Consider the following 25,560-nt stretch of genomic DNA (forward strand, 5'->3'; position numbering starts at 1 on the left):
CGCTTAAGGGGCACACCTAGTGTGAAATTTTGAAAAAATTGATTTTTTTTTGTTTTGATAGTGTATATCTTTAAAAATAACATACTGAAATTTTATATAAATATTTCAAATAGTTTTAGAGTTACAGCATTCTAAAGAGTAGCTCTGCTCAGGGATTAGAAAGCAATCATTTTTATCTTTGAACGCGTTTTTCTCAAAACTGCATCTTTCAAATTGGCTGCAGTTGTAACTCGAAGAAGAATCATTCGATCGCTTTGATTTTTTTTCTGCTTGTATTGTAGTATTGTAGTATTTTTTTTTATTTCATCCACGGTGAAGGCCGGTATCACTGCAGTCGTTTTTTTTTTTTAGTGACTTGGGAGATAGCGAATAACTCGCTGAAAATTACCTTTTTTCATTTGAAAATTTTAGTGAATTTTTGTTAAGTATGTATAAATATATCCTCTAAATTTTAAAATATTTCATGCAGTTGTTTTCTTAAAAAAAAATTCCCAAAAATCACCTTTTTTTTAGGCGGTCACACTAGGTGTGTGCCCCTTAAGAGGTTTCGTTCTTACCAACTGATCTCCTATAAAAATGAGATAAGAATAAAGCAAAATAAGGAAGGAAGATATAGGTAGGAAGAAGAAGAAGAAACTTACCTTGTTCCGCATGTATAGCTCGGGGGCAAGCGAGCAGAAGCGCAAGCAGAAGCGCGAGCAAAGGGCGTAGTACGACGGCCGCGAGAGTGCTCGCGGTGAAGAACGGTGCCATCCTTGTCTTCAGCTGCGAGGAGCCTCAGAGCCTCCTCCGTTCTCTCCTCCTCATGCCTCCTCCGGCTCCAGGAGGGAGGGACGTGGTCTCCTCCTCCTCCACCTCCACCTCCACCACCTCCACCTCCTCTTCCGCCCGTCGCTCCAGGTCGTTCCTTCAAAGACGACGTCCTTCCTTCTTACTCGGCACCACCACCAACAGCACCAGCACCAGAACTACCGATAAACTACTACCGGTACCACTTCGACAACAAAGATGACGACAAAGAAAACGATGCTGCTGCTGCTGCCTGCCTTTCCTCTGCCAGGACGACCTTCAAATCCTTTTTTCCCTTTTCCTTTTGGTGCATCTATCTATCACCTAACCGATCAATCCTTCCTTTTTCTTGAATTTTTGTTTTTTTCTTTTTTACTGATTTATCTATCTTTCTTTCTTTCTGTTAACAAGACATCATCACCGTGACTCTACTAGATAAATAATTATTTTGTCTGTATTCGTTACATCAACCGATAAAGACATCCAGACGCCTTGATGATGATATTATATCGTCTCTCCTGAAACAGATAAAAGTGAAAAAACCACGTTAATTAAAATCTCGAAAAAAAAGGAAGTGTATATACTATACCCTCGGTCTTACGGGTATATACGTTCGTTTGCTTCTGCTTCTGTTACTACTACTACTACGACTCGCTATCTGTTGGGAAAACCCAAGTATATCCCCTTCCCCTCCTCCTTCTCACTTTTCGTAACCTTCTTCTCTCCCTTTTTACTCGCATTCTTTCTCCTAATGATTTCGCACGCGACCACCCCAGGATACAGTCGAGGAGATCCCTCTTTTCACTCACAATCATACCAAGCAAATTTACGCGCGACTCGATTGCATCCTCACGTTTTTCATCAGCAAGCGTTACTACCTAGCTGGGTGTTCAGAGTGTAAAGGAAAGAGAGAGAGAGAGAGAGAGAGAAAGAGAAGGCTACGAATTCCTTTGAAAGTAAAGTCCTCCCATTACTGCGACTACGTGTCGGTTTGTATCGAGAAAGTGTCCGTCGAAAAACCAATTTGGAAGTTTTCGTTGACGTCTAAACTTAACTGGTGAAACGTACTTTGTCGAACATCTTAGTTTTATCTGAACTTACGAGATCAGTTGAATGTGTCACTCGAGAATAACATCTGTTTTTTTAATATATTTTGTAAAATTAGATTTAAGTTTCGTTTTAAGATATTATTTGTTTAAATTATTATTCATCTATCTAATACCACTTATCTAAATTTAAATATTATATATACTTATTTACTTATATTATACACATGCATCCATTATAAAAATAATTGATACAACGGAATGGCGGCTCCCTTTATAATAAACATAAAAAGGAAAATCATGTTTCGCGTGAAAGTCAATTACAATTTCTATAAAAAAAAAAAAAAAATGTCGAGACCTGAATACTCAGAAGCTATCTTCGAGGACAATCTTCACCTAAAAGCAATAACCAAAAAAATCCCCTTCTTCAAAATTCAGACTCTGAGTTTTTTTTTTTCGGACGGGAGAGACACAAAGTATCCAGGAATTACCCAAGAGAATAGTGAAATATGTCTCCCTTGACGCGGAAGGGTGCGTTTTCCTTTTCTCCTCGTTATTCTAAAGCACAAAGGCAAAAAAAAAAAAAAGAGAGAGAGAGAGAGAGAGAAAAAGAATGAGAGAAACACGAGTTTACGAATAGAAGGGCACTACTGTTCTACTTGCCTTAAAGGTCTTGCCTTGCGATAGGAAACGACTATTCTCCTCTTTTCATGGAAGTCAGCGTTTTCCATTGTTATCGTCGTATCATCCGTATATCTATGTGTAACGCGTTCGTCAAGCGAGCGTTATCGTCGCAAAAAAGAAAAAAGAAAAAGAAAAAAAAAAGAAATTGGAGATTAGCGAAAAGTGAGGTGTTCGTCGCTTTGAAATGTTACGTACGATTTAATAATAAGAGAATTTCTCTCACAGAGTTCCCATTGGAACTTCCTATGAACTATGACATTTGAGAAGAGATTGGCGATTTGCCGTTTGTTAAAAGTTATATAACACTTTGGAAGCGTGAAATGTAATAACTTTTCTTTGGAACTTTGACTACAAAAGAAGAAGAAGAAGAAGAAGAAGAAGAAAAAAAAATAAATATAAAGAAAAGGGAAAGATCATAAAAAGATATTACTTTACAGAATACTACGAAAGTATTTTCGTCTCATGACACCCGGGGCTGGCTCTCTTAAAAGTTTTATCGTGAAGGTTAAGGACGACATGGTAGCGATCGAGCAAGCGAGTAACCGAACAGCCAGCAAAGCAACTAGCTAGCTAGCTAGCTAGCAAGTCAACCATACCTAATATTGAGTTAACTTTAGCGAACGACATCGAAGACGAACTTTGGAGACGCTTTTACGCGTCTCCTTCGAGTAGTTCGCTTTCATTGGAGTCCTTGGCCAAGCCAAAGGCGGAAGAAAATCTAGAGAAGTAGCAAACTGTAATACCTATCCTAATTCTTTAGAATAAAATCGAATAAAATGTCGCTTTTCGTGGATAACTCGAAAGAATAATTTCCTTATATTGTGAATTCATCGTGCGGAAAGTATCTTATTTTGTGGCAAACCTGAATTAGAACGTTCTCTCTCTCTCTTTCTCTCTTTTTTAAATTTCTTCCGTGCCATTTCCGGGTAACTGGACACCTCTCAGAATGTTTTTCCCTTTTTTACGGTTTTTCTTTCCATAAAAAAAGAAAAAAGAAAGAAAAACAAAATGCATACTCGAAGAAACGGAAGAGGAGGAGGAGGAGGAGGAGGAGGAGGAGGAGAAGGAGGAGGAGGAACGCATCGACATTCGCTAACGAGTCGCGGCCGGCAAAGGTAAAAGGATCGATCGATCAACTCGCCGGCACCTGCGCTCTGTTAAGAGCGATGACTCTGCAGAGATCATTGTTTCTTTGGGTATCTTTCGAAGCGTGCCAAACGCCGTGGTAGGAGACAGATGAACGCACCTCGAGATTTCTTTCTTCATATTTATTTTATTTTCTTTCGTCTAAACGAAGAAGGAAGAAGGCAGGAAGAAGGAAGGAAGGAAGGAAGGAAGGAACCTTTGGCCTTCCTCGCACGAATGTTCGAGGAAGTTCGATCGTCAAAAAAAAAGAATATTCGCGATAGGGTGTGTGATGCGTACATGCATACAAATTCGAGGGCAAGGTTAAGCCAAGTCGTGGGTTCTTGTGCCGAGAGAAACCCGCGTGTTCTTCAATTCGATTATACATAGAGAAAAGGAGGAAAAAACCATGGAAAGAGTGAAAAAGATATAGAGAGAAAGAAGAGTAGTAGACGACGTCTGGGGAAAAGGAAGAAGAAAGTTTAGGGTTCGTTGCGGTGGTGGAAGGAGAATTCCGTGCTTGGGGTGGCGCGTTACGAGAAGCAAGGGGTTCCAGGATCAATACCTCGCGTTTATCCGTCTCTCTCGCGCGACAGAGAATGAAAGAGAGATAAAGAGAGATAGAGAGAGATAGAGAGAGAGTGAGGGCCCCAGGGTCTGCTCGGCGTCTCGCCATTCTTCGCTTTCGGCGAAGAAGAAGGGGAGAGAGATAGATAGAGGCGCTGCCTGACGAGCGAAGGGAAGAACAGAGAAAGGAAGAAAGAGAAAGATAAAGAAAGAGAAAGATAGGTAGAACGAAATTCTAGAGTGCCAAAATATAGTGAAGTGGCAAGGTGGACCGAGGATAGGGCTGGGGGAGAGAGGTGGAAGGCACACTTTAGAAGTTCTTCTAAAGCGGGCGAAGACCTCATCCCTCACTCCCTCCCCCTACCGTAATTCTCGCAGCTGCTTTAGCCAGAGCGTCAGCCAAGATGCATCCGCGAAATTGCAGACTCGAGTGAAACGCGCTAGCAAGCTAGCTAGCTAGCTAGCTTGCTTGCTTGCTAGCTTGTAGTAACGGACGGCGTTGGGTTCTTATTGCTCGCTGGGTTGCTTGCCATTGCTCGCGAGTGCCTTCGTCAAAAATTTAAGATGTCCTCCTCCACCTCTTACATCTTTCGCTCTCTAGCCCCTCTTTCCCTCCCTGAAGCTTTCTTCTTCTGCTCCTCTACCTCCTTCTCAGACGAGCTAGAAATCCCGTAGTACCTCTTTTCAACGGGCCGTTCTCTTTCAACTTTTTGACAAGACCCGGTAGCAATTGCCGAAAACAGCTCGACGTCTCGACAAAAAGAAATAGAAAGAGGCAAAGATGAAGAGAAGAGAAGAGAAGAGAAGAACCGGTCGGTGATTCTTCGAGTGAGAAAGAGTAAGAAAGAAGAGAGCTTGCTCTAGAGATAGGATGTTAAGCATCCAACCATTCCTTTGATAAGACACGATTTTCCATTTTTTTATCTCTTTCCATCTCGCAATATATATATATATATCTATACATCATCTTGCTTTTTCCTTCGAAAGTAGACGTAAACACGAAGAGGATCGTCTGCCAGAGGGTCGCCCACTCAGAAGGTGGTTGGCCACCTTCTTCAGCGTGCAAAGGCCTCATACTACTCTTCCTCTTCCTCTTCCTCCTCCCGCTTAGTCGACCACCCTCCTCGTTTCCGGAGCAGACCTCTTTCCAAGTACCCCTGCTGGCAGGTACGATGGATCCCGCCAAATTGCAAGATTTCGGGAGACTGGAAGCCGACTCGAGTGACTCGTGAAAATTTTAAGTCGCCTCTGATACGCCTTCTTTTTTTCTCTTTCTTGTTACTTCCTTCTTCCTTCAACCTTCCTTTTTTTTCTCTCCCTATTGATGTCGTATCGTCGACTCGATATTCTATTCGCCCTGTCGTCGACCTCCTCCACCTCCTCCTCCTCTTCCTCCTCCTCGTCCTCCTTCTCGTTCTCATCTATCGCATCAAATCGAGTGCGATAAAGAGACACGAGAAAGAGGAGACTACGAGTACCTACTCTTCGTTCGCTTTCTACGAAATCTTCGAGTATACTTCAAGTATACGTGCTCAGTTCAAAGCCACGACAAATAACAGCTATACAGAAGTGTCTCAGGTATTTCTATTTTACTCTCTCAAAAATAATACAACCATTTTTTTTTTCTATAAACATAAGTCACATTTGTTAAATCATTTATTCAAAAGTTAATAATATCAATTTGTAAAATTCTCTCTAAATGTGTTGTTCATAGATGATATTAAGAGATTTTTTTATGTATGTTGTTTACTATCTTTAGAGTGATTCAACGAATTCTTCTCTTAACAATAGCTCGGCTGCATATATCATCATCTGACTTTTCACTCCGCTAAATTTTTATTCTTGGAGAAGATTAAAACAAAAAATTTATGCAACTGAGATAACTACACTTGATGTTCTGGTAAACTGCATTAGGAATGTTGTTGCAGAAATTAATAGAAATCCACAAGAAATTCGCAATGTCAGAAAGAGAATACTACAGCGTTGTCAAATTTTTATTCGCGTAGGTGGGCAACATTTGTAACAAAAAATAAAAAAACAACGTCATTATCAGAAAGAGGAATATATTATTAATAGCTGCAAGGAGTTGATGAAAAATTCTTTCTATGCAAGTATGTCTGCGAATTTTGAATATCGTCTGTCCAATTTCACGAATTTTCAACACTTCGTGCTACTTTTGAAATATAAATATATTCATCACGCAACGGATGTATTAAAAACAGAAATGACGAATCCCTGTAGCAGCAATTTCTTATCTATTTCAAGATTTAAAATGGCATATTAAATGCATGTTCGCAATTATAGGAGATAATTTGAGTTTTTTTTTCGATTCGAAATAATAAACGATCGAGAAAAACTGTTAAATACGAAATGCTTTTCTTTAACGAGTATAAGAGTTATCGATCGTCGTTGGAAATGGAAATTGCAGTGGTAATACAAAAGCCGCGGGGAAGGAGGTTTCTAGTTTCATCGTTCTGTCACAGTTATATAGAATTAGAAGTTAGAGAGAGAATTCTCGTATGAGAAGTCAATCCTTCGTTTAACTCTTATCTTGACGACAACATGATTCGTCTAAAAAATTATCAAGATTGTTAAATATAAACAAAATATATTAGATTTCTCGTCGTTTTAAACAAATATGAAATTTGGATTAACACGTTGACCCAAAAATGTAAAACTTTCCGATCAACGTATTAACTAATAATCAAACGTCAACATTTTTATTATTTAAACTTGAACATTACTTATTGATCAAGTAAGTTCTACTATCAAACCCATTGTAAGCTGATAGTTTCCTTCTCTTTCCTTCTCTAAAAAGGAAGGTCGGAAAAAGGGCTAAGAATATTTGAACATTTCAACTGAGACGGTTGCGCATGGTTCTCCATTTTATCGGAAAAATAAAGTTTTGTCGGTTCATCGATATAAAAGCACTCTCTCTGCTGGTCTTTTCTATCTATCTCTTTTCTTCCAGCATACCTTCTCCACCGTTATCTTCAGCTATCCGTTCACTTTGTTTTTCAGGTTATACAATTTTCACGAGTATCTTCGGCTACGCTTCTTCTCGGCTGAAATACAACGCGAATATTTTAACGTTCCAATCCAGGATCGTAAAGACGATGGAAGGGAAAAGGTTTGTTTTTCTTTGCCTTCCAGAAAATTAAATTTCTTCCCTATATAGAGAGGAGAGGATTCTAAGCTTCCCCTCTCCACCCCTCCAACCCTCCTCTCCTTTTTCATCTTTAAAAGATACGATCCTAAGAAACGGAGCACGTGCTGCTAAAGCTGTCGCTTCCGTTTCATAAGTCGAGCTCGAAATTCATGGCTGTGTTCGAGTTAACGATTTATATTCTTCTTAATTAATCAAACATTTAACTTATTGCAGTAGACTCTCGTATAACAGGATTAATATATTATCTTCTCGTTGTATTAATTCGTGTTAGAAGAAATCGCATGTTTTATGAAATATATTTTGTGTCTCATGTGTAATAAGATTTTATTTTCAATCTTTTTCGAAATAATTTACCATTCAAACATTTACAAACATTTCATATATGTATATAACGTTTTAACAGAGTTATAAGATGCAAGGGAGGATCAAACAAGTACCACTTAGAAAAATAATAATTCTATTTGGATTATATCTTACGCGTAGGACACAAATACATTTGTGAAACCAATTTATGTGATCATTTGAATAAAGTTTTATTTCTTTAACAATAAAATATTCTTCTGATTGATATCTTAATATGATTACTTCTTGATATTCATTTGAAAGTTTAATAATCCTAAAATAGGTTTTTATGTTTAAGAATTCCGAAAATTTGCATTACAAGTAAATATCAATTAGTTCACATTAACAGTGGAAGCACGAATACAAATATTCCTGTAACTCTCACTGTATGTGCATTCGGTTGATTATTAGTTTTTGATAAATTCACGAGGTCAATTAATTCGTGACAAATACAGCTTATAATGCGGGTCATCCGATAAACGTCCTGCATTGATAGGAATTATTCAACTAGAAAAAGAGATCGCTTTATTCAAATACGTATTTAAATGTCTGCAATCCGATAAAAATAAAATTTATTGAGAGAAAGAGAGTCAGAATCGATTATGTAATTATTAGGTGTAACAATTAATTCGAGAGAGAGAGAGAGAGATGCCTTGATATTAAATAATTTGTAACTCTGGTTTGAATGTAAATAATTGCCTGACACGTTTAAATACCAACCACTTACAGTTATGAAACAATTTTGCAATTAGTCAAAACAATAACTATTAATAAATCAAGAGGCAAGACTCGTATTTGTAAAAAAAAAAAAAAAAAAAATGCGATGAAAACGCATAAAATGTAGATTATTCTTTTGCTAAAAAGAAAATATATTTCTCATTACTATCTCACTAAAATCTCCTTCTACATTAATTATATATGAACTTTTTTTTTTAAAGCGATCATTTGACCACTTACGACAGAAATAGGTATACGTGAAATGTCAGTGGGTTTTTAATGTTAAAAAATATCTTAATTAATTTCTTACACATAATAATTTGTTACATTTTAAATTCATATTTATTTAAAAGATGTTACATATTGATATAATACTAAGTGATACTCTGTGACTAGAATTCTTTTAGGATCCACTTCGTTTTCATTTTTTTTTTTTTTTTTTTTTTTTTTCTTATGTTTTCTCTACTTCTACATCTTTTCTTTCTCGTAACTTTCTACGAAACATTGGCGCCCGTGACCGCCTCTGGGACAAATTCTATTTCCGCTTGAATTTAAGACCCTCCAGAATATACGGATTTATATCGGCGGCGTGCGGCCGAAAAGCGAAGAAGAGACGACGACGGTTGGTTCGTTGGTTGGTACAGGAGGAAGAACTCTAACATAAGAAGAATAAGAATAAGAAGAAGAAGAAGAGAAGGAACGAGAGGAAAAGGAAGTTTTACTCCAGATCCGAGGAGACTCGTAAACGTAACAAAGGAGAGAAGGCGCACACACCCTGGAGACGTACAGAAAAAGAGAAAGAGAAAGATAAAAAAAAAAAAAAAATATGGAGGGACTACACAACACAGTAAAGAAAGGGAGGAACAGAAAAAAGGATGGGAGGAAGGGCAAGAGCTTCCACGAAATTATTATATCTTCGACGATCGTCTTCTCTTTGTTGCTCTTTTCCTTTTCTTCTTTTTCTTTTTATTTCCATTTTGTTTCCTTCTCTCATTTTCTCGTCTACCCACCCCCCTCCCCCTCTCGCTCACTCGCTCCTATTTCTCTATACATTTTTTCGTTTCATTGATATATCCTTCCTAGCGTGGCGCCATGTTGGCTCGTGCGAGGCTATTTTTCTCGCGGGAAAGAGACGAACGCGAGACAAATTCTATTTCCGATGAATCCTCCGAGCGGGCCGACGTCTTCTCAAGAATGAGAGAAATATAAAGAGAAAAAGAAATGACGAAATACCGGACGAATGCCAAGTACTGAGGGAAGGTACAGTGGGAAGCAATAATGTCGCTGCTGCTTGCTCGAAATACACCCCCACCCCATTATTCATTTTTTTCTAAATTACTTTTCGTACTCTTCTTATGTTATTACTATTTTCTTTTCCAATATCCTTAATACAATTTTTCGTTGTTAGGTTTATAATAGATATTATACAATTCTTTTTATATGATTTTTGCGTAAAACATCTAGTTATTTAATGAATTCATTTAATTATACACTTCTATGGTAAACACATACACTAGAATGTTTGGTTTTTTAACAATTTTCTATACTTCAATTTCAATTCGAAATAAAGAAATAATCTTTGAATATTAGCTATTTATTTTATTCAAGGATAATATACTTTATTGAATTTAAGATAGTACCAGAATTTACAATATTTTTAATATACATTATGTTTTGGAATACATAATAAGAATGAAAAATATTTTTTATTTCTATACGAAAATCATACGTATTCGAGGAGTAACTTCTTTGCCGAATATTTTTAGGTTCACGTAACAATATTTCATATCGATAAGCATCGATGAATAAACCTTTAAATATAAAAACAAATGTTCTGGGTGTCTATATAAAATATTGTTTCGTAAATCTAAGAATATTCAACAAACACATACCCGCGTGATACAGGTGAGTTTTGTATAGGAGTTGAATTTTTGTATATTTCTTTTTGTCTTATTTTAACGAATAAATGATTCTGAAAGTATTGAAAATCTTTATATTATTTCAATAGAAATAAATATGTGTCCCTAGGGTCAGCGCTTTAAATAGTAAGATAAATTGTTGTAATCTAAAGATAATATCTATTCTATTTATCTCGAGTTAAAACTGTAAAAGATATATACTTTTAAAATACGAAATAACGACCACCCAAATCTAAATAAATACAATTCGAAATTTCAAATGATTGATAATTCGATAGGACTTAGAAAAGTGCGTCAGCCATAAGAAAGAAAATAATTTAATTATTATATTTGGTGTAATTTTGTAATAATCATGTAAAAAAAAAAAAAGTATGGCTGTTGTTCGAGTCTTCTCTACCTTTCCATCCTATCTCCTCTATCATTCGTTAAATTTCTATCTTTTTTGTTTTCCGATTAAACCAATCCTTGATCTCGTTCGCATGGAGAAACGATGATGACGCGTTCCTGCATCGCGATGCCACACACCGTAACTTTATCTAAAACGTGCGACGACCCTATACACATACACGTACACATATACAAACCACCGACGCCGGAAATCGATCCGAGGGTGGTTTGATAAATGATTCAACGCGCGTACCATTCCGTCGTTACGCTTACAACTATGCGAGTTACATTGCACAAAAATAATATGCATACCTATCGTCGTTTGTTGATATATATATCTGCAAAAAATTAGATTATTTTCTATCTTTTTTAATATATTTAAATAATAATGATAATATATATCACGATAGCGAAATTTTTTCTTACAAAGTTAAAACATAGTTCTTAATGTACTGTGTATTTGGTTTTTTCATCCTATATGCAAACATTCGAAATATATTTTTACCAAAATATCGTATGGATATTCACTTTTTTTCCTCGTTTTAAATATCGTCGGGGGATTGAAAATGTTTTTTTGAGTCTCAAACAAAAAATCTTTTATTTATTTTATTCAAATAGAGATCGAAAAAAAATTTGTTCTATGCTAGGGATGCATCGATATAATAGTTATAAATTTGAAAAACAAAATTACGATATATTACACAAGTTTTTATTTTTTGAAATATATAATTACGGATAATTTAAATTAGATAGAAATAATAAAAGACATTAAAAAAAAAAAAAACCTATGTAAGATATTATAATAATAATTGTAAATCGATCGCATTTATTAATTCGTATTTCCTAGATACATGCGTGATTTGCCAAGAGAGTCAGTCAAGTCACGTTCCTTTTCTCTTCTTTAACATATTTCCACGATGAAAAAAGAAATTAGTTAAAAAAAAAAAAAAACGGGAGTTAATTCCTGGAACGCGCGCGTTGCAATGGTTTTATCGTGGAAAGCATTCGCTTTCGAAGTAAAGCGAATATTGCTGGTGATACTCGCGTGTTTGCAAGAGTTAACGGGATTTCTACTGCAGTATGCACGTATATACACATATATATATATATATATACATACTACGGCGAACGCGTAGGTGTAATATAAGTATGTATATATATATATACATGTATACATATATATTTATAGATGTATGTGCATAGGTATTTACGTGGTTGGTGGTTAGCAACGAATATTACTAAAATATTCATGTACCTGCGTGATCGTATTATCGAAACTTGACTCTACCGCGATCTCCCGTAACGAGCTTTGAATAAATAAATGAATAAATAAATATTAAAGCCTCCCCGTCGATTTAACGCATTCGTTTACTCTAGACTAGCTGTAAAAACGAATGAACAAGCATCCGCGCCATGCCAAGTTAACTTTTTCGCGGGAAAGTTTGAATATAGAAGGAGTGTAGGTAGGTACGACGAAAATTTCGTTTCATTCGAATCAAAGTCGAGTCAAATTAATTACGAGGGACTATTTCGAAGCGAATAGTTGAGGCCTAGGCCCTCCCCCTCCACCCCCTACCCCCCTTTCCTATTATTACTACTCTCTGCCACCGAGTTTCTTCCATGACTCGGTGTAAAATCGCTGGACCCATAGCAGTACGAATTTAAAAGCAGCAGTCCTTTGAATTTAGAATGCTGCCATCCACTTACCTGACGTCTCCCTTCCCTCTTCTTACTTCTCATCACGAGTCTCTCTCCTCCGTCCCTAACCCTACCACCACCACCACCACCCTCAACTCTCTTTCTCCTAGTATTCTTATTTCCCTCTCTTTGTTTCGATTTTCTCGTCTTTCGTGGTACTTTCGCTCGATACGCTCAGAGAGAGAGAGAGAAAAAGAACGCGTAGGCGAAAAACTCTAAAAGAAAGAATTTTAAAAGCGACAGGGAAAGAAAAAGAGAGAAAGAATAGGAAAAGGGAATAATAGAATTTTGTCGACGTCCCGGTCGGCGTTAAGTTGTAATTGGTGCTTCTCTCTCTCTCTCTCAACTAATATTTTATTTATTCATCTCTCGGCAAAGGGCAGAAAAATAAAAATTATAATAACTACCGTTAGAGAGAATAAAACAAGTATTGTAAAATTAAACGAATGAAATTGTTCATTCCTTCTTGTTGTTTATATTTTTCAAAAATCGAATCATCCGTATACGAAACTAAAAACATATGCACATATGCCTAACTAAATTATATACACTTATCGTATATGGGTGGTTATATACGCGGTGACGAAACCTTATCGTTGTTATTAAACCGTGATAAAAGAAACGAAAGAAGAAGAAGAAGAAAAAAAAATAAAAAAGCTTTTTGACGGTACAGAGAGAAAGAAAAAAAACAAAATAAAAGGAAAAGAGAACGGTAAGCTTGTTACGATTCGTGCTGTTATATACATACATATATACATATATATGTACATAGCGGGAAAAACGTGCGAGTTCGCGTTCTACTACATCGTAGAATGCGAGGCGAAGAACCTCGTAAATACAAAGTGCCGGGCGTAGTCTGCACTCGAACGAGCATTTCTCCTGCCGGCGGCGGCTCGAAGTCTCCTACTTGAATAAAACCTCAACGACTATGACGACGATGACGACAAACTCGCGATCGAAGAACAACCACTAACGAGTAGATCGTTTTTTACCATACACACACGTCAAAACAGTATATTTATGTATATATCTATAGATATTACTGTTCAGAACACGAGAGTTTGTTCTCGAGACACATCCAGAGGTAAAAGAAAAAATTTCCGATTGGTTCACAATCCTTATCTTTGACGTTCTCGAAATTTATTAAGTAAGTATTTGATCACAGTTGACATGGTTGCTATATTTCTATATTTATACATTGGTTATCATACAGTTACTTAATAGTATTTAATAATTTGCAATAATTCCAAGCAACAAAATTTATATTTTTTTATAATTTGTATATATTATTACTCGTTTATATTCCAAGCACATTTGTTTACAACTAATATAATGCTTGGGCAGTACGTCTAATTTTAAGAGTGCAAAGAATTAACTCTATTGAAAGTCTATGTAACTGGTGTCTGAATTTTTAACTTAACAGACTGCGTGCCATGATCAAATAACAACAACAACAAAAAAGTACATTTTTCCAAAGGAAATTTTTCTCAGTAGAAGAAAAGAAATCTTGTTTTTTTTCGTCGCATTAACACTTCAAATTGCAATCCATGTATTGTTAACAATCATTGATCTACGTCAATGCTTTATAATTTTATCCTAATCTGTTTCAAAGTGTCGACTTATCTGTCCTTGTTGTTATGCATCAAATTAGTAAGCGTGATCCTAATTTTCGATAAGGAAAATACACACACACGTGATATAAAGTTTCTTTATAAACAGAGCCAAGAGTAGCTTAGTCAGCAAACTGGCCGCCCATTCCAACAAATTAGACCCGCATTCCTTTCAGAAACAAACTTCTAAGCATTGTTCACTACTCTACACTCTCATACTAATCCTTTTAATTCCTTTTATTCTAAATGATCAACTTTTCTAAGCTAGTCGAGTGTTATTAATTAAAAACTTGATGAAAAGGTGGATGGATAAGAAGGGTGCCGATGATTATCGAGATCCTTGAAAATTTCGGTAAATACAAATCGCGAATGGAAAATAACGAAGATTAATAATAATAATAATAATAATAAAACGAGATTCGCTTACTTTATCGATCTCCTGTATCAACCGGCACTCGCCTCCGAGCCAATTACTCTAAATTAATCCGATAGTATGACAACGCGATCGGATTTTATCTCTCTCGAATCGCGAACAATTCAAGTACCCAGCCGCGTGGCTCGTACCCCCCTCCCTCTCTCTCCATCCTCTACCCTTCTTTTCTTTTCTTTTTTTTTCCTTCTTTCCCCTCGTAATTGCCTCGCTGCTGCCACCACCACCAACCAACGTTGGTTGGCTGGCTGGTACTGTCTCTGGTACTACAGCAGAAATAGGATCGTATTATCGTTAGTTAGGAGAATGAGAAAGAAATAGAAAAGAGAAATAGAGAGAGAAAGGGAGAACGAGAAAGAGTAATGTGGATTTCGCAAGCCTTCTACGTGTATATGCATATATATATATAAGTACTTACTTGCATGTGCGTATATAAACCCCCCCACCCCATGTCGATGTACCACCAAGTGAAAGTTAAACTCGCATAAAACCTTACGTATGACACATGCCGCACACCATTCTCGAGAAAGATGCCGAGGACGAATCAAATCCTATAGTTTTCCTTATTTTAAAAAAAAAAAAAAAAAAGAAAAAAAAAAGGAGAAGAATTTCAACGAAAGAAATCAAGAAACGAAGAGAAGATTATTATTATTATCCTTCGACATTAAAAAGGCACATCTCGTTTCGTCACGGATGCACGGATTTTAAGGGCTTATCCTCGTTTTTATTAACGACCGAGGAAACGAAGGATACGACGACACACATACACAAATACACGTTGGTGTTTGTCGAGAGTTGAACAAAATTCCTAGTAGCTAGTTAGGGCTATGCAACAGCAACATCACAAAGAATTGTCCGGTTAAAAGTCTGATTAATGTCATAAATCTAACACGCAAAAGTTAAACAAGCCGATTAAATATTAAATACACGCCGTGTTTATTATAAAAGGCGAATTTTATAAAGAAACACACATCATTTATACAATCGTAAATGGCGATAACAGATTCCTCGAAGGTTAGTTATTTCACTTGACAACAAATTATTCGTTTCCTGTTCGCGGAAAAGTTTATGCGATCACACGAGAAAAACCAACCGAGCAACAGAAATAATCGTGGGGAGGACTTATTAGTTGTTTGTAAATCACGACCGAGTTCTTATTTTCTAAAAATGGTCATCAATGTTCTTCTAACCGTGCCTTGACCTAAATCATAGATTTATCTTATAAGAAAATATATACAAAGAAAGAAAATAATTGAACGTATTAACGTGTTCTTAACAACACAAATTAAACGATTATAATTTATAATTATAATATTGTTAAAATCTTTATCAAAATTGACAATCCATAATAAAATATATAAATTGTAAAAGAGATTTATCTACCGAATATATTATTATAATCCATATTTGAAACACATAGAGAGTGAGAGAATACATTTCCCTTCGTTATTCTAATATTCTCATTGATATCATGATTTTTCGTTCGAGTCATAGAGTGGTCATAGAGATCACGATCTTTGACCGAACAAAGATCGACGTAAAACGAGTTTCGTGATCTAGAAAGAGAAACTTTGTGAAGAAGGAAGAAATTCCAAGCGTTCCTTACTTTTATCGGCTTTAGTTCAGACCATGCGAAGAGAGAAGCTCGCGAAGGCCGATGATAAAGCTAATGGTGGCCTTCTCCGCCCCCATCGAGTCCATCAACGATCAGTCACGCGATCCCAAGGATCCCTTCTATCTCTCTCTCTCTCTCTCTCTCTCTCTCTCTCTCTCTCTCTCTCTCTCTCTCTCTTTCTTTCTCACCCTCTCCCACTCCCACTTCGTTTCTCTTTCAAAAGAGACTGAGTAAGTCAGAGAGAGAGAGAGAGAGAAAGTTCAGAAACGAAGCTTTATCAGCTTTCCGCCACACCAGGTGACCGCACTAAGCTAAGAAACAGGAAGAGAAGAAGAAGAATAAGACGAAGACGTATCCAAGTAAAAAGAAAGAAAGGGGAGAATCTGCTGTCAGGTGATAGGCTAATGGTAATCCACGTTCCTCTTCTTATCCGTACGCCATGACAAACGCGTCCCATATACTCGGGACTCGTATGCGTCAAAATAGTTCGGCCATTAGTAGCCATCTTTTTTCTCTTTCTTAGAAGGGATAGACTTGCATCACCACCACCACCTCCACCCCCATCCCTTCTACTCCAAAGGAAAAGAAAAATAAATAAGAAAATCCGAGAAAAACACAAACAAAAATACATATTTATTTTTTTCTCGCGATAGTGGAGCTCAAACTTGTCACGTTAACTATTGTAATTTATATGTTTTTTCTTAATCCCAACGATGTGAGTGAGAGAGAGAGAGAGAGAGAGCGCTCATCCTGCAACCATTTGTTGGTTAAGAAAAACCACCACGAGAAAACGTGCACCTTTCAAATTTTTCTTATTTGTTTTGTTTCTTTTTTATTTTTATTTTTATTTTTGCTTTTTCATAATATATCGATAATTTGTTCGAAAATAAAAATGAAGAAACGTATTCCGGTTCTAGAAAGAAAAAAAAGAAAAGGGAGAAAAAGTAAGATGTTTTTGCGTACTGGTGTAAAAAAAAAAAAAAAGTTTAGGGAGGATGAACCGACTGACTCCCTCCTCCCTTTCGTCGTTTAGAGCAATAACGTTTCGTCGGTTCTCTCGCGTGCCTCGTAATTCTTTACACGAGACTCAGTAGCCCTATATTTTACGGAGGGTTGGCCCAAACTTTTCTCCCTCTCTTTCTATCTCTCTCTCTCTCTTTCCTTTTTCTGTCTCTTTCTTCTCTTCCTTCTTGATACTACACTCCTTTTCTATCTTCCACCATTATGTACGAAGGAAAAGGAAGGAAAGGCCATATGGCTTTCGTTTCCTTTTTATATAGCTTTACCTTTATACAGCTTTACTATATATATATATATTTCTCTCTCTGTTTTCTATGCACTGATCCTACTTTTGCTCTATATTTGGAGCTCTTCCTCTCGACTACAAGCTTGTACATACGAAGAAGCGGAATTCCCGAGCGATAAGAGAACCTCTAAAGCAAAAATCGAATATTTACATAAATAGAGAGAGAGAGAGAGAAAATACTTGCTATTAAATTTTGCTTAAGATGTAACTTATCAATATAAATATATACATATTTTTAATATTGTGTTGCAAGCAGATGAGTCAGTTTGTGAAAGAAAATGTGTCAAATTAATTCTAGAAATATAATAATTTACCAACAGTGTTGTTGTGTGTTTCGCTAAGGAATGTTTCTTGAGAATCATATATATTTAAGCGATCAGAAAGGATTTCGATAAAAAGAAAAATATTATCTTTTTTGATATATCGTGTGTAAGATATATTATATACATTGATGTGTTACTTCAACTTTCTCGTTACTACTCAATTAGATAATAGTAATCGCGATGAAAGAGAAACAGGAAAGTGTGGAAAGTATTTGCACTGTCTTTCCAAGTCGAGTTAATTCTAAGGACATCGTTTTTCTCGAGTATTCTACCTTCTCTAACCGTTTTCAAGATATTAGCCTGTCTCGCTAAATAGTTAACAAAGTGGATGGTTAACGATGATATCCATCCGTACCGGAGCACCTTTCGCAATTAAAGATATTAATGTTTCGACTTAAATTACATTGACGAGGGTGGACCGAACGAGAATCTCTCTTGGACAACTCACCACCCCACCCCACCCCACCCACCCCTTTCTTTCTTTTTTTTTTCCTTACTCCTCATCCTCCGTTTTATTTTCATTCCCTTCTTATTTCATCTCAACCTTTCTCTAATTCAACCCATTCTTTCTATACTCGAGAAATAATGCGTGTCTACTTTTATCCAATAAATATAACCGTAAGGAAAATTGTCATTCTCGTCGTTGACTAAAAAATATTCGAAGCTCCGGGCGAAATGTCTCTTTGTCAATCACAAAATTTTGTTTCTCGGCAAGTGGAAAAAGATTTTCACGAAATGAAATTATTCGTCAAAGAACTGGGAAGAGATTTTTCTGCTTTTTTTCTTTTTTTTTCGCAACAACCCCAAGGCATTATCGCGGACACTCTTTTATTCTACAGGGATTATTATTATATTTCCTTTATGGTAAGATAAATTTTCACTGAAAGCACGTAGCATAGATACATATATATATATACATAAACAATAGATATTGTATTTATAAAGTAGCTTTTTTGTCGACAAAATAATCATTTCATTCCCAAGTGTAAAAAAGAGGAGACGATAAAATTCGTCTTTTCTATACTTACACCACCCACACCCCCTACTTTTTGTCGATCGTTTATTTCATTCTATATTTTATCATTCTCTTGAAGAAAAAGTTCGGCACAAAAGAGAAAACGATTCGTTCTTGCTAGCTAGACTTGCACAAGACTTACTTCCCCAGTCGACGTTTCCGGCATCCACAACCAGTCACCCCCCCTCCCCTCCCCTCCCGGAATCTTTTCTTATTTTCACGAATTTCTACAGAAAAATACCGAGATCTCTCTCTCTCTCTCTCTCTCTTATTCATGCTCAACTACTATCTTTTTCTATCCTTTTGTCTCTTCTAACGTTTACGACATCGGCCAGAAGCAGCAGCCGCATCTCATTCCGTGACATATGGCGATGCTCCCAGGACGCCCTTGTTTTTCCGCGATCCCTTAAGGTCTCCTAGGGATTTGCTGCTGTTCCTTGCTGCCCTTTGCGACCGATCGAGTTCACCCCCTCTCTTCTCTTTCTCTCTCTCTTTTCTTCGTCCTTCTTTTTCCTCTTATTTCTCTTACTTTTTCCTACAAGAAACTGATTCTACCCCTCCTCCCACCCTTCCTACTCACCTTTTTCATCCTCTTTTTCCCTCTCTTAACGAGATCTAACATGGCAGATAGTAGCACACACAAGTAGCAACGAGGAAACCCCTTTTCTTAAGGATTTTTATCTCGCTACGATAATCCTTTTCTTTACCTTAAAACGAATGCGAAGATGTTTTTAAAAAGGCATTGAACGAGCCGAGGACTCGATGGTGGGTTGTTCTTGTCTTTTTTCTCTCTCTCTCTCTCTCTCGTCTCTCTTTTTCGCGAAGAAAAATCCGATAAAAATTGATGCTTCTTTCTTTATCCCTTCCATAATGCTACGATAAGACGACTACTCGCGAACGACACTATTTTTTATCTTACATATAGAAACGTTATGTTCTTATCTTTTCTATGTGAGAATAGGCATATACGTAAATATATGTTAGATAGGTACGTATATACATGTACTATTTATTGTTAGATAGAACATATCATCTATGTACAGGGTGGTAGAAAAAAGATCCTATATTTTAAAGGGCCTATAGAGTATTTATCATAAGTAGAACAAATTATTTCTAATATCAACGAAGATTATTTCGTAGACGGAAACATAATGTGAACAAATCATAGATTTACAAATATTTTTAAATATTTCTTAAACTAATGTATTTAATATGTTATCAAAATACTTGTTTTACGCTATCGAACAATCATAAATAATAAAATATAATATACACCTAAAGGAATAATTTTCCGATTCGTTTTAATCAGACATTTTGTACTCCTCCTGATAAGTATTACCATAAGCTTTTAAGAAGGTCAACAACCTAGCCACATTGTATTACTAATTCCCGTTAGATCACAAAAGCCAAGCATCGTGGACACGGTTAATAAAATAGATGGGGGTGACCCGTTAAGAAAAACAAAAGACAACAAAAACCATATGCTATTGACTTCCAGAGAGGCGATAAAAAAAAAAGTAACGTTACTCTTTGCTTGTATTGGATATGAGTGAGAAAAAGTGTTCGTAAAAAAAGTGACACGAATTTGAAAAAACAAAAATACAATATAAACCCTTAACATATCAGATCTTTATTTTATATTATTATCCTATATATGTATAAATCAATACTATAGTATTACTGTAAGATAGAAACAATTGGAATATAATAACTTTTAGTGTCGTTTCTTATATTCTTACAGGTAAGAATACTTATTAATATTAAATTAATCTATAAGATTATTACAGTTGTTAATACAAAAATAAAACTTATATTCTTTTACAGAAACATATTAATTAATTATTGAAACCCCCATAGTAACGTTGAAAAAAAGATTCTTTACACACATTATATATATATATAAAATCTAACTGAATTTCTTTCACCATCTCAAAGAAAGAAAAAGAGAGAGAGGGATAATATAACGAATGTTTTAACGTTCGTCCGCTCGTTAATCGATCGACGGATTCTGTGCTCGAGTCCCACGCGCGACTCTGCAACGAAACGCGTCCCAGAGGAAGGAAAGGCAGCATGGGGTTTCCTGTCGCAACCCCTCCTGTGTATGTGAAAGCGCGCGCGAGTACAAGCTCACGAACGATGCTCTCTCAATGGGGGAATCGGCCCATTAACTGGCGGCCGTTCATTAGACGCACTCCGAAACATATCAACCTACCTACCTAAGTATTCCTACGTACTGTCTATATCTACTATATATATATATATACATACTAATTATATATGCTTCTGAATATATTTTATGTATACACGGTGTATGTATATATGTATATATGAATGCGTTCACGTGCTTGTGTTCGTAATATCTACGAGGTCGAATGCACCCTTCTATGGTGGTGCTGCTAGCTACTTGTCACCGCACGCAAACACCTGCTCAACTCGCTTGACTTTTCTCTTTCTCTCTCTCGTTAACCGCGACCTTTGCAATCCATACATATAGTTATGACAACGAGACCATATTCCAAGAAACTTCCGGCACTTTTCATTGGAAACATAAGAGACAAATATGCAGGCAAGCAGGCAGGCAGGTAGGGTACGATGCTCAACGACCCGAATCCTACTGCGGAAAATTTGAAATTACTGTGGGACTCCAAGTATTTTCGTGTTGATTTCTTTCTCTCTCTCTCTACTACTACTACTTTTTCTCTTTATCTATCTAGTCTTCTTTTCTTTCTCTCTCTCTCTCTCTCTCTCTCTCTGTCTTTCTCTTCTGTGAGAACGCGTCGAAATACAACGAGGAACAAAAGAGCAGCAGCCGCCGTTGTATTGCCTCTCTGCGAACGGATGATTAATCCTTCAAGAACGAGAAAGATGGAGATAGATTGAACTCGAATCTTTCTCTCTCTCTCTCTCTCTCTCTTTCTTTATTTATTTCTTTTTCTCTCTCGCTTCTTTATAGAAGAGAGACATAAGCAACAGCAGCTTCGTTGGACGGATCACTGCAAAGCAAGGCGGCTTTCGGATGGTTTTCAATTAAAGCGAGTAGAAGAGAAACGATCAAGACTTTCACCGCTTGGCCCTTTGCAAAGCAACGATGGAAACTCTCAAGACTTTCTCGGGATCTTCTTCTTCTTATTCTTCTTATTATTCTTCTTCTTCTATTTCACATTGAAACACGTCACGATGTACTTCTTCATTCTAGAACGTTCAATCGATCCCTTGATCGTTCATTCTCGACAAATCCTGCCCTTTTATATTCATTTCTCTGTTATTATTCGTTAACAATGATAATTATTTAATAGAACATTGTGACATATTCTTTAATAAGGTATTTTTTTTTTAATTCTCTATCAAGAGCAATTTTAAAAAGTATTTATGTTAATCAAAGGAATTATTATCCTATAACAAAGATTTAAACATATATTATATGAGATTTTGAAATAAATACTAATCGTTAAAATAGTTTCCAACAAGATTCCGTTTTTTTCCACCTTTATATTATTTCTTCGTTTCTTATTTTTCCGGATTATATCCCGACGCTTTTTAAAAAATTCACCTTTTTCATTTTCACATACCGGGATGGGGGGTGGGGGGAAAGGAAGGAATTAATAATACCGGATAAGTCTAACAAACGTTACCAGCCCGAATTCGTTCCGTTTTAATATTTTGGTAAACGTTCGTTCTCTCTTTCTCTTGCCGCAGTTCACGCTTCTTCTTCTTTTTTTTTTTTTTTTTCAAAATAAATAAATTTCAACGTGATAATACGGAAACGAACGAGTAAATATTTAAATCGGCTGGAGAAAACTAAAATGCGTTTGGTGATTCGCGCAAATATAGCCCAGAGTCTACGTTTTTTCAACGTTTCAAATGAGATTGAAAATTGAAATATAATCACGTTTATTTAAATAAAGCTTATTTCTAATCGAGCTTGACGATCTTAATTAATTATTTTATTGGAGTGATATTTCATACGCCATAAAATGGTGTATTTTCTTAACGAAGAGTCGAAGAAACCAAGAAAAAAATTGAGAAAATTGAGAATTGAGTGGCCGAAAAAAGAATAGGGTATAAATAATATTTATTTTTAATTTGAGATAAGTGCATTAATAAAAATTAGACATTGTCTAGTTTTTCTGTTCAATTCCTTGTATACATTTTTGTAGCATTTATTATTCAACGACCATAAAATTGACTATCCTTAAATAATTTTAAATCTAATTATAATCAAACAATAAAACATTTGTTTGAACATTTATTAAAATATTTTGTATAAAAATTGTACCACCAAAGATATAACATAATATATCATCATAATTTGAGAAATAATGTGCTCCAATATGAAAACAATTTTTTTAAATTTAATATAATTCAAAACACTAAAACACATTTTTCTACAATAAAATTGATATCAATTTGAAAATGAGATAATATTAAATTAAATTTCGGCGTATAAGAATTTAAAAATTTTGTATTACAAGCAAATAACAATTATTTCAAATTAACAGTGAGGGTAAATACTCCTGTGAATCACTGTACATACTTTAGTATGTGGTATTCATTAATTTACGCCTTTAACGAATGTTTATACGATCCTTGAATATAAACTGTATTCTCGAAAGAAGATAGTCCAATTTTGGGATTATTTGTTATCTATGTATTTTAATCTGTTCAGTTACGGCAATTACACGAAAACTTCTTGATTGTACATTATAAACTCTTCGAGGAGATTTTCGCGAAAACAACGATACCAACGTGGTATACGTGAAACTACCTTTCTCTATACATTCGCGAATTAATTATACATCGATTACATAGTGCTTGCCATTCTCTCTCTCTCTCTCTCTCTCTCTCTCTTTCTCTTCCACTCTCTTTCTTGTTCTCTTTCAACCGCAATACCTCCACTCGAGAATTCTCATCACTGATTTCGTGTTCACAGCTGCGAAAGCAGCGTCTAACTTATGTTAGTTTGAAACAACGATGGAAATTATAATATACGATATTTCATCGAAAGAAACTTTACTTGAAACGATAAAACATTTAACACGCGTATCGGAGTTACATTTTTCCTGTTAAAGGATGCATTTCTGGCAATGTGAATAATAATCAATATTTCGGTAGGAAGTACCTTATTTTTTTAACAAATCCCAATACATTTACTTTTATCATACTTTTCTTGAGACAAGATATAAACGTAAAGTATCTACAGTAACTTGTTTTAATATTCGGACACCATAGCTATATAAATATGATTAAATATGATTATTTCTTTATTTTTTTTTCTATCAAGTATTATACTTATTTTCTAGTTGTCTCAGAAACATAAGTTTCATTTAATAAATCTAATTATCTATATATAACATAACAAAAATAAAATTAAAAATATTCGTAACAATTCTACACCACCTACTTATAAATGTATTTTATTTTTCATACTTTAGAGAAAGAAAGTAACAAAGGAAAGATGAAGAAAACAATGCTATCGAACTTTTACAAGAAGTCCCAATATTTTTTTTTTTTAATCATCACCAACGATTCTTAATCTCTCTTTCCCTTTCTTTGTCTTTTTTTTTCAACAACTTGGTGGCTGTTTTTTTTCAAAGATGAGAAACGAAAGAAAAGAAAAGAAAAGAAAAGAAGACACCACCACCTGACACCCCTCCTCCTCGTGGGTCGCCATCGGTAGTTTATATTTAGTTTCTCAAGTTTGGAAAACTCTTAATGGATTCTTAATGACTCTAAGGTACCCCGTCACCCTTCGCTACGTATCACATTGAAACTCAGAAGGAGAAGGAGGAGGAGAAGGAAAAGGAGGAAAACGAAGACGAAGAGCAGACGTTGAAAAGCAACAAGAGCAACAGCTGATGCATCCCTTCTTCCTTCTCCGTCATTCTTAGACAAAGAAAGAACAACGACTAGGACGATTACCTTACTTCAAGAAGGGAGAATGTTATCCACCAATACTCGAAAACCTTACACGCGTTGCTTTCCTAAGTAACATCATTGGGGCGTGACCTTTTCTGTTTTAAAACTTCGTCCCTCGCGACAAGATTTTTACCGACTTTTTACACCAAGCTTGATCTCGTTGCTACTCGTTAAACTTCTATTTTGGATTTTTTTTTTTCTTTTTTTTTTTTTTTCTCTCTCTCTTTGTTTTTTTCTCATAAGAGGATGCGACATGAACATTTAACGAAAGTATCATATATATCTATCAGGAAACAATTTTCATTAAGGAGAACAAATTTTTATCGAGAAAAATTTCGAATAATTTTTATTTATTATAAAAAAACAAATAAATTAAATTATTGATTATGAAGTTAGGTTACATATCAATGATCTATATTCTGACATAGATAAATTCGAATTATCGTGAGTTCTTCTGATAGATTCAACCCTTAAAACCATCATCATACACGCTTCTTTAAACTTCAACGGGTTCCGTTTAGGATCATAATGAAAATTGACAGGGTTCCCACGCGATCCCTAAGAACATATCAATTTTCATTTCGAAAGGAACATACGAAAGGGATCGAATCTTTCGTTATGTCTAGTCCGATTAAATGATTTTTTGAGATTTTATACGAACTGATACAGGATATATCCTATGTAACTTAACCAGTTAGTTGTAGTGACCTTTTCTTAAATGTGTGTGCACATAAATTCTTTCGCAAAAATAAACCGATCACTTGTATAATCGTCAAACGCAGAATACGTGTTTGTAGTTGTTATAATATTGAATTAAATTTTAATCAAATGATTATTTTATTTTTTTCTTTAATACTTTTACACGTTACTATTAATGTTTTTTATGGTGTAATGGCTATTAA

At 35.5% G+C, this 25,560-nt stretch overlaps 1 protein-coding gene across 13 annotated transcripts in view; it reads right to left on the reverse strand.

Moving 5' to 3' along the window:
• LOC106786116 (ephrin type-B receptor 1) overlaps positions 1 to 1,332 on the reverse strand; it is a 95,732-nt gene extending 94,400 nt beyond the window's left edge. For 10 of the 13 annotated variants that reach the window (XM_014747170.1, XM_014747165.1, XM_014747162.1 and 7 more), the window contains exon 1: positions 642 to 1,332. In XM_014747170.1, the coding sequence (XP_014602656.1) occupies positions 642 to 753 (112 nt within the window). In that variant the 5' untranslated portion in view covers positions 754 to 1,332. The remainder of the gene's footprint in view (positions 1 to 641) is intronic. The other 3 variants (XM_014747174.1, XM_014747173.1, XM_014747172.1) reach the window with 1 other exon arrangement.
• Between the last annotated feature and the right edge of the window lie 24,228 nt (positions 1,333 to 25,560).

Source organism: Polistes canadensis, unplaced genomic scaffold (assembly GCF_001313835.1).
Source record: "Polistes canadensis isolate GaletaPanama2010 unplaced genomic scaffold, ASM131383v1 scaffold_66, whole genome shotgun sequence".
Lineage (NCBI taxonomy): Eukaryota > Metazoa > Arthropoda > Insecta > Hymenoptera > Vespidae > Polistes > Polistes canadensis.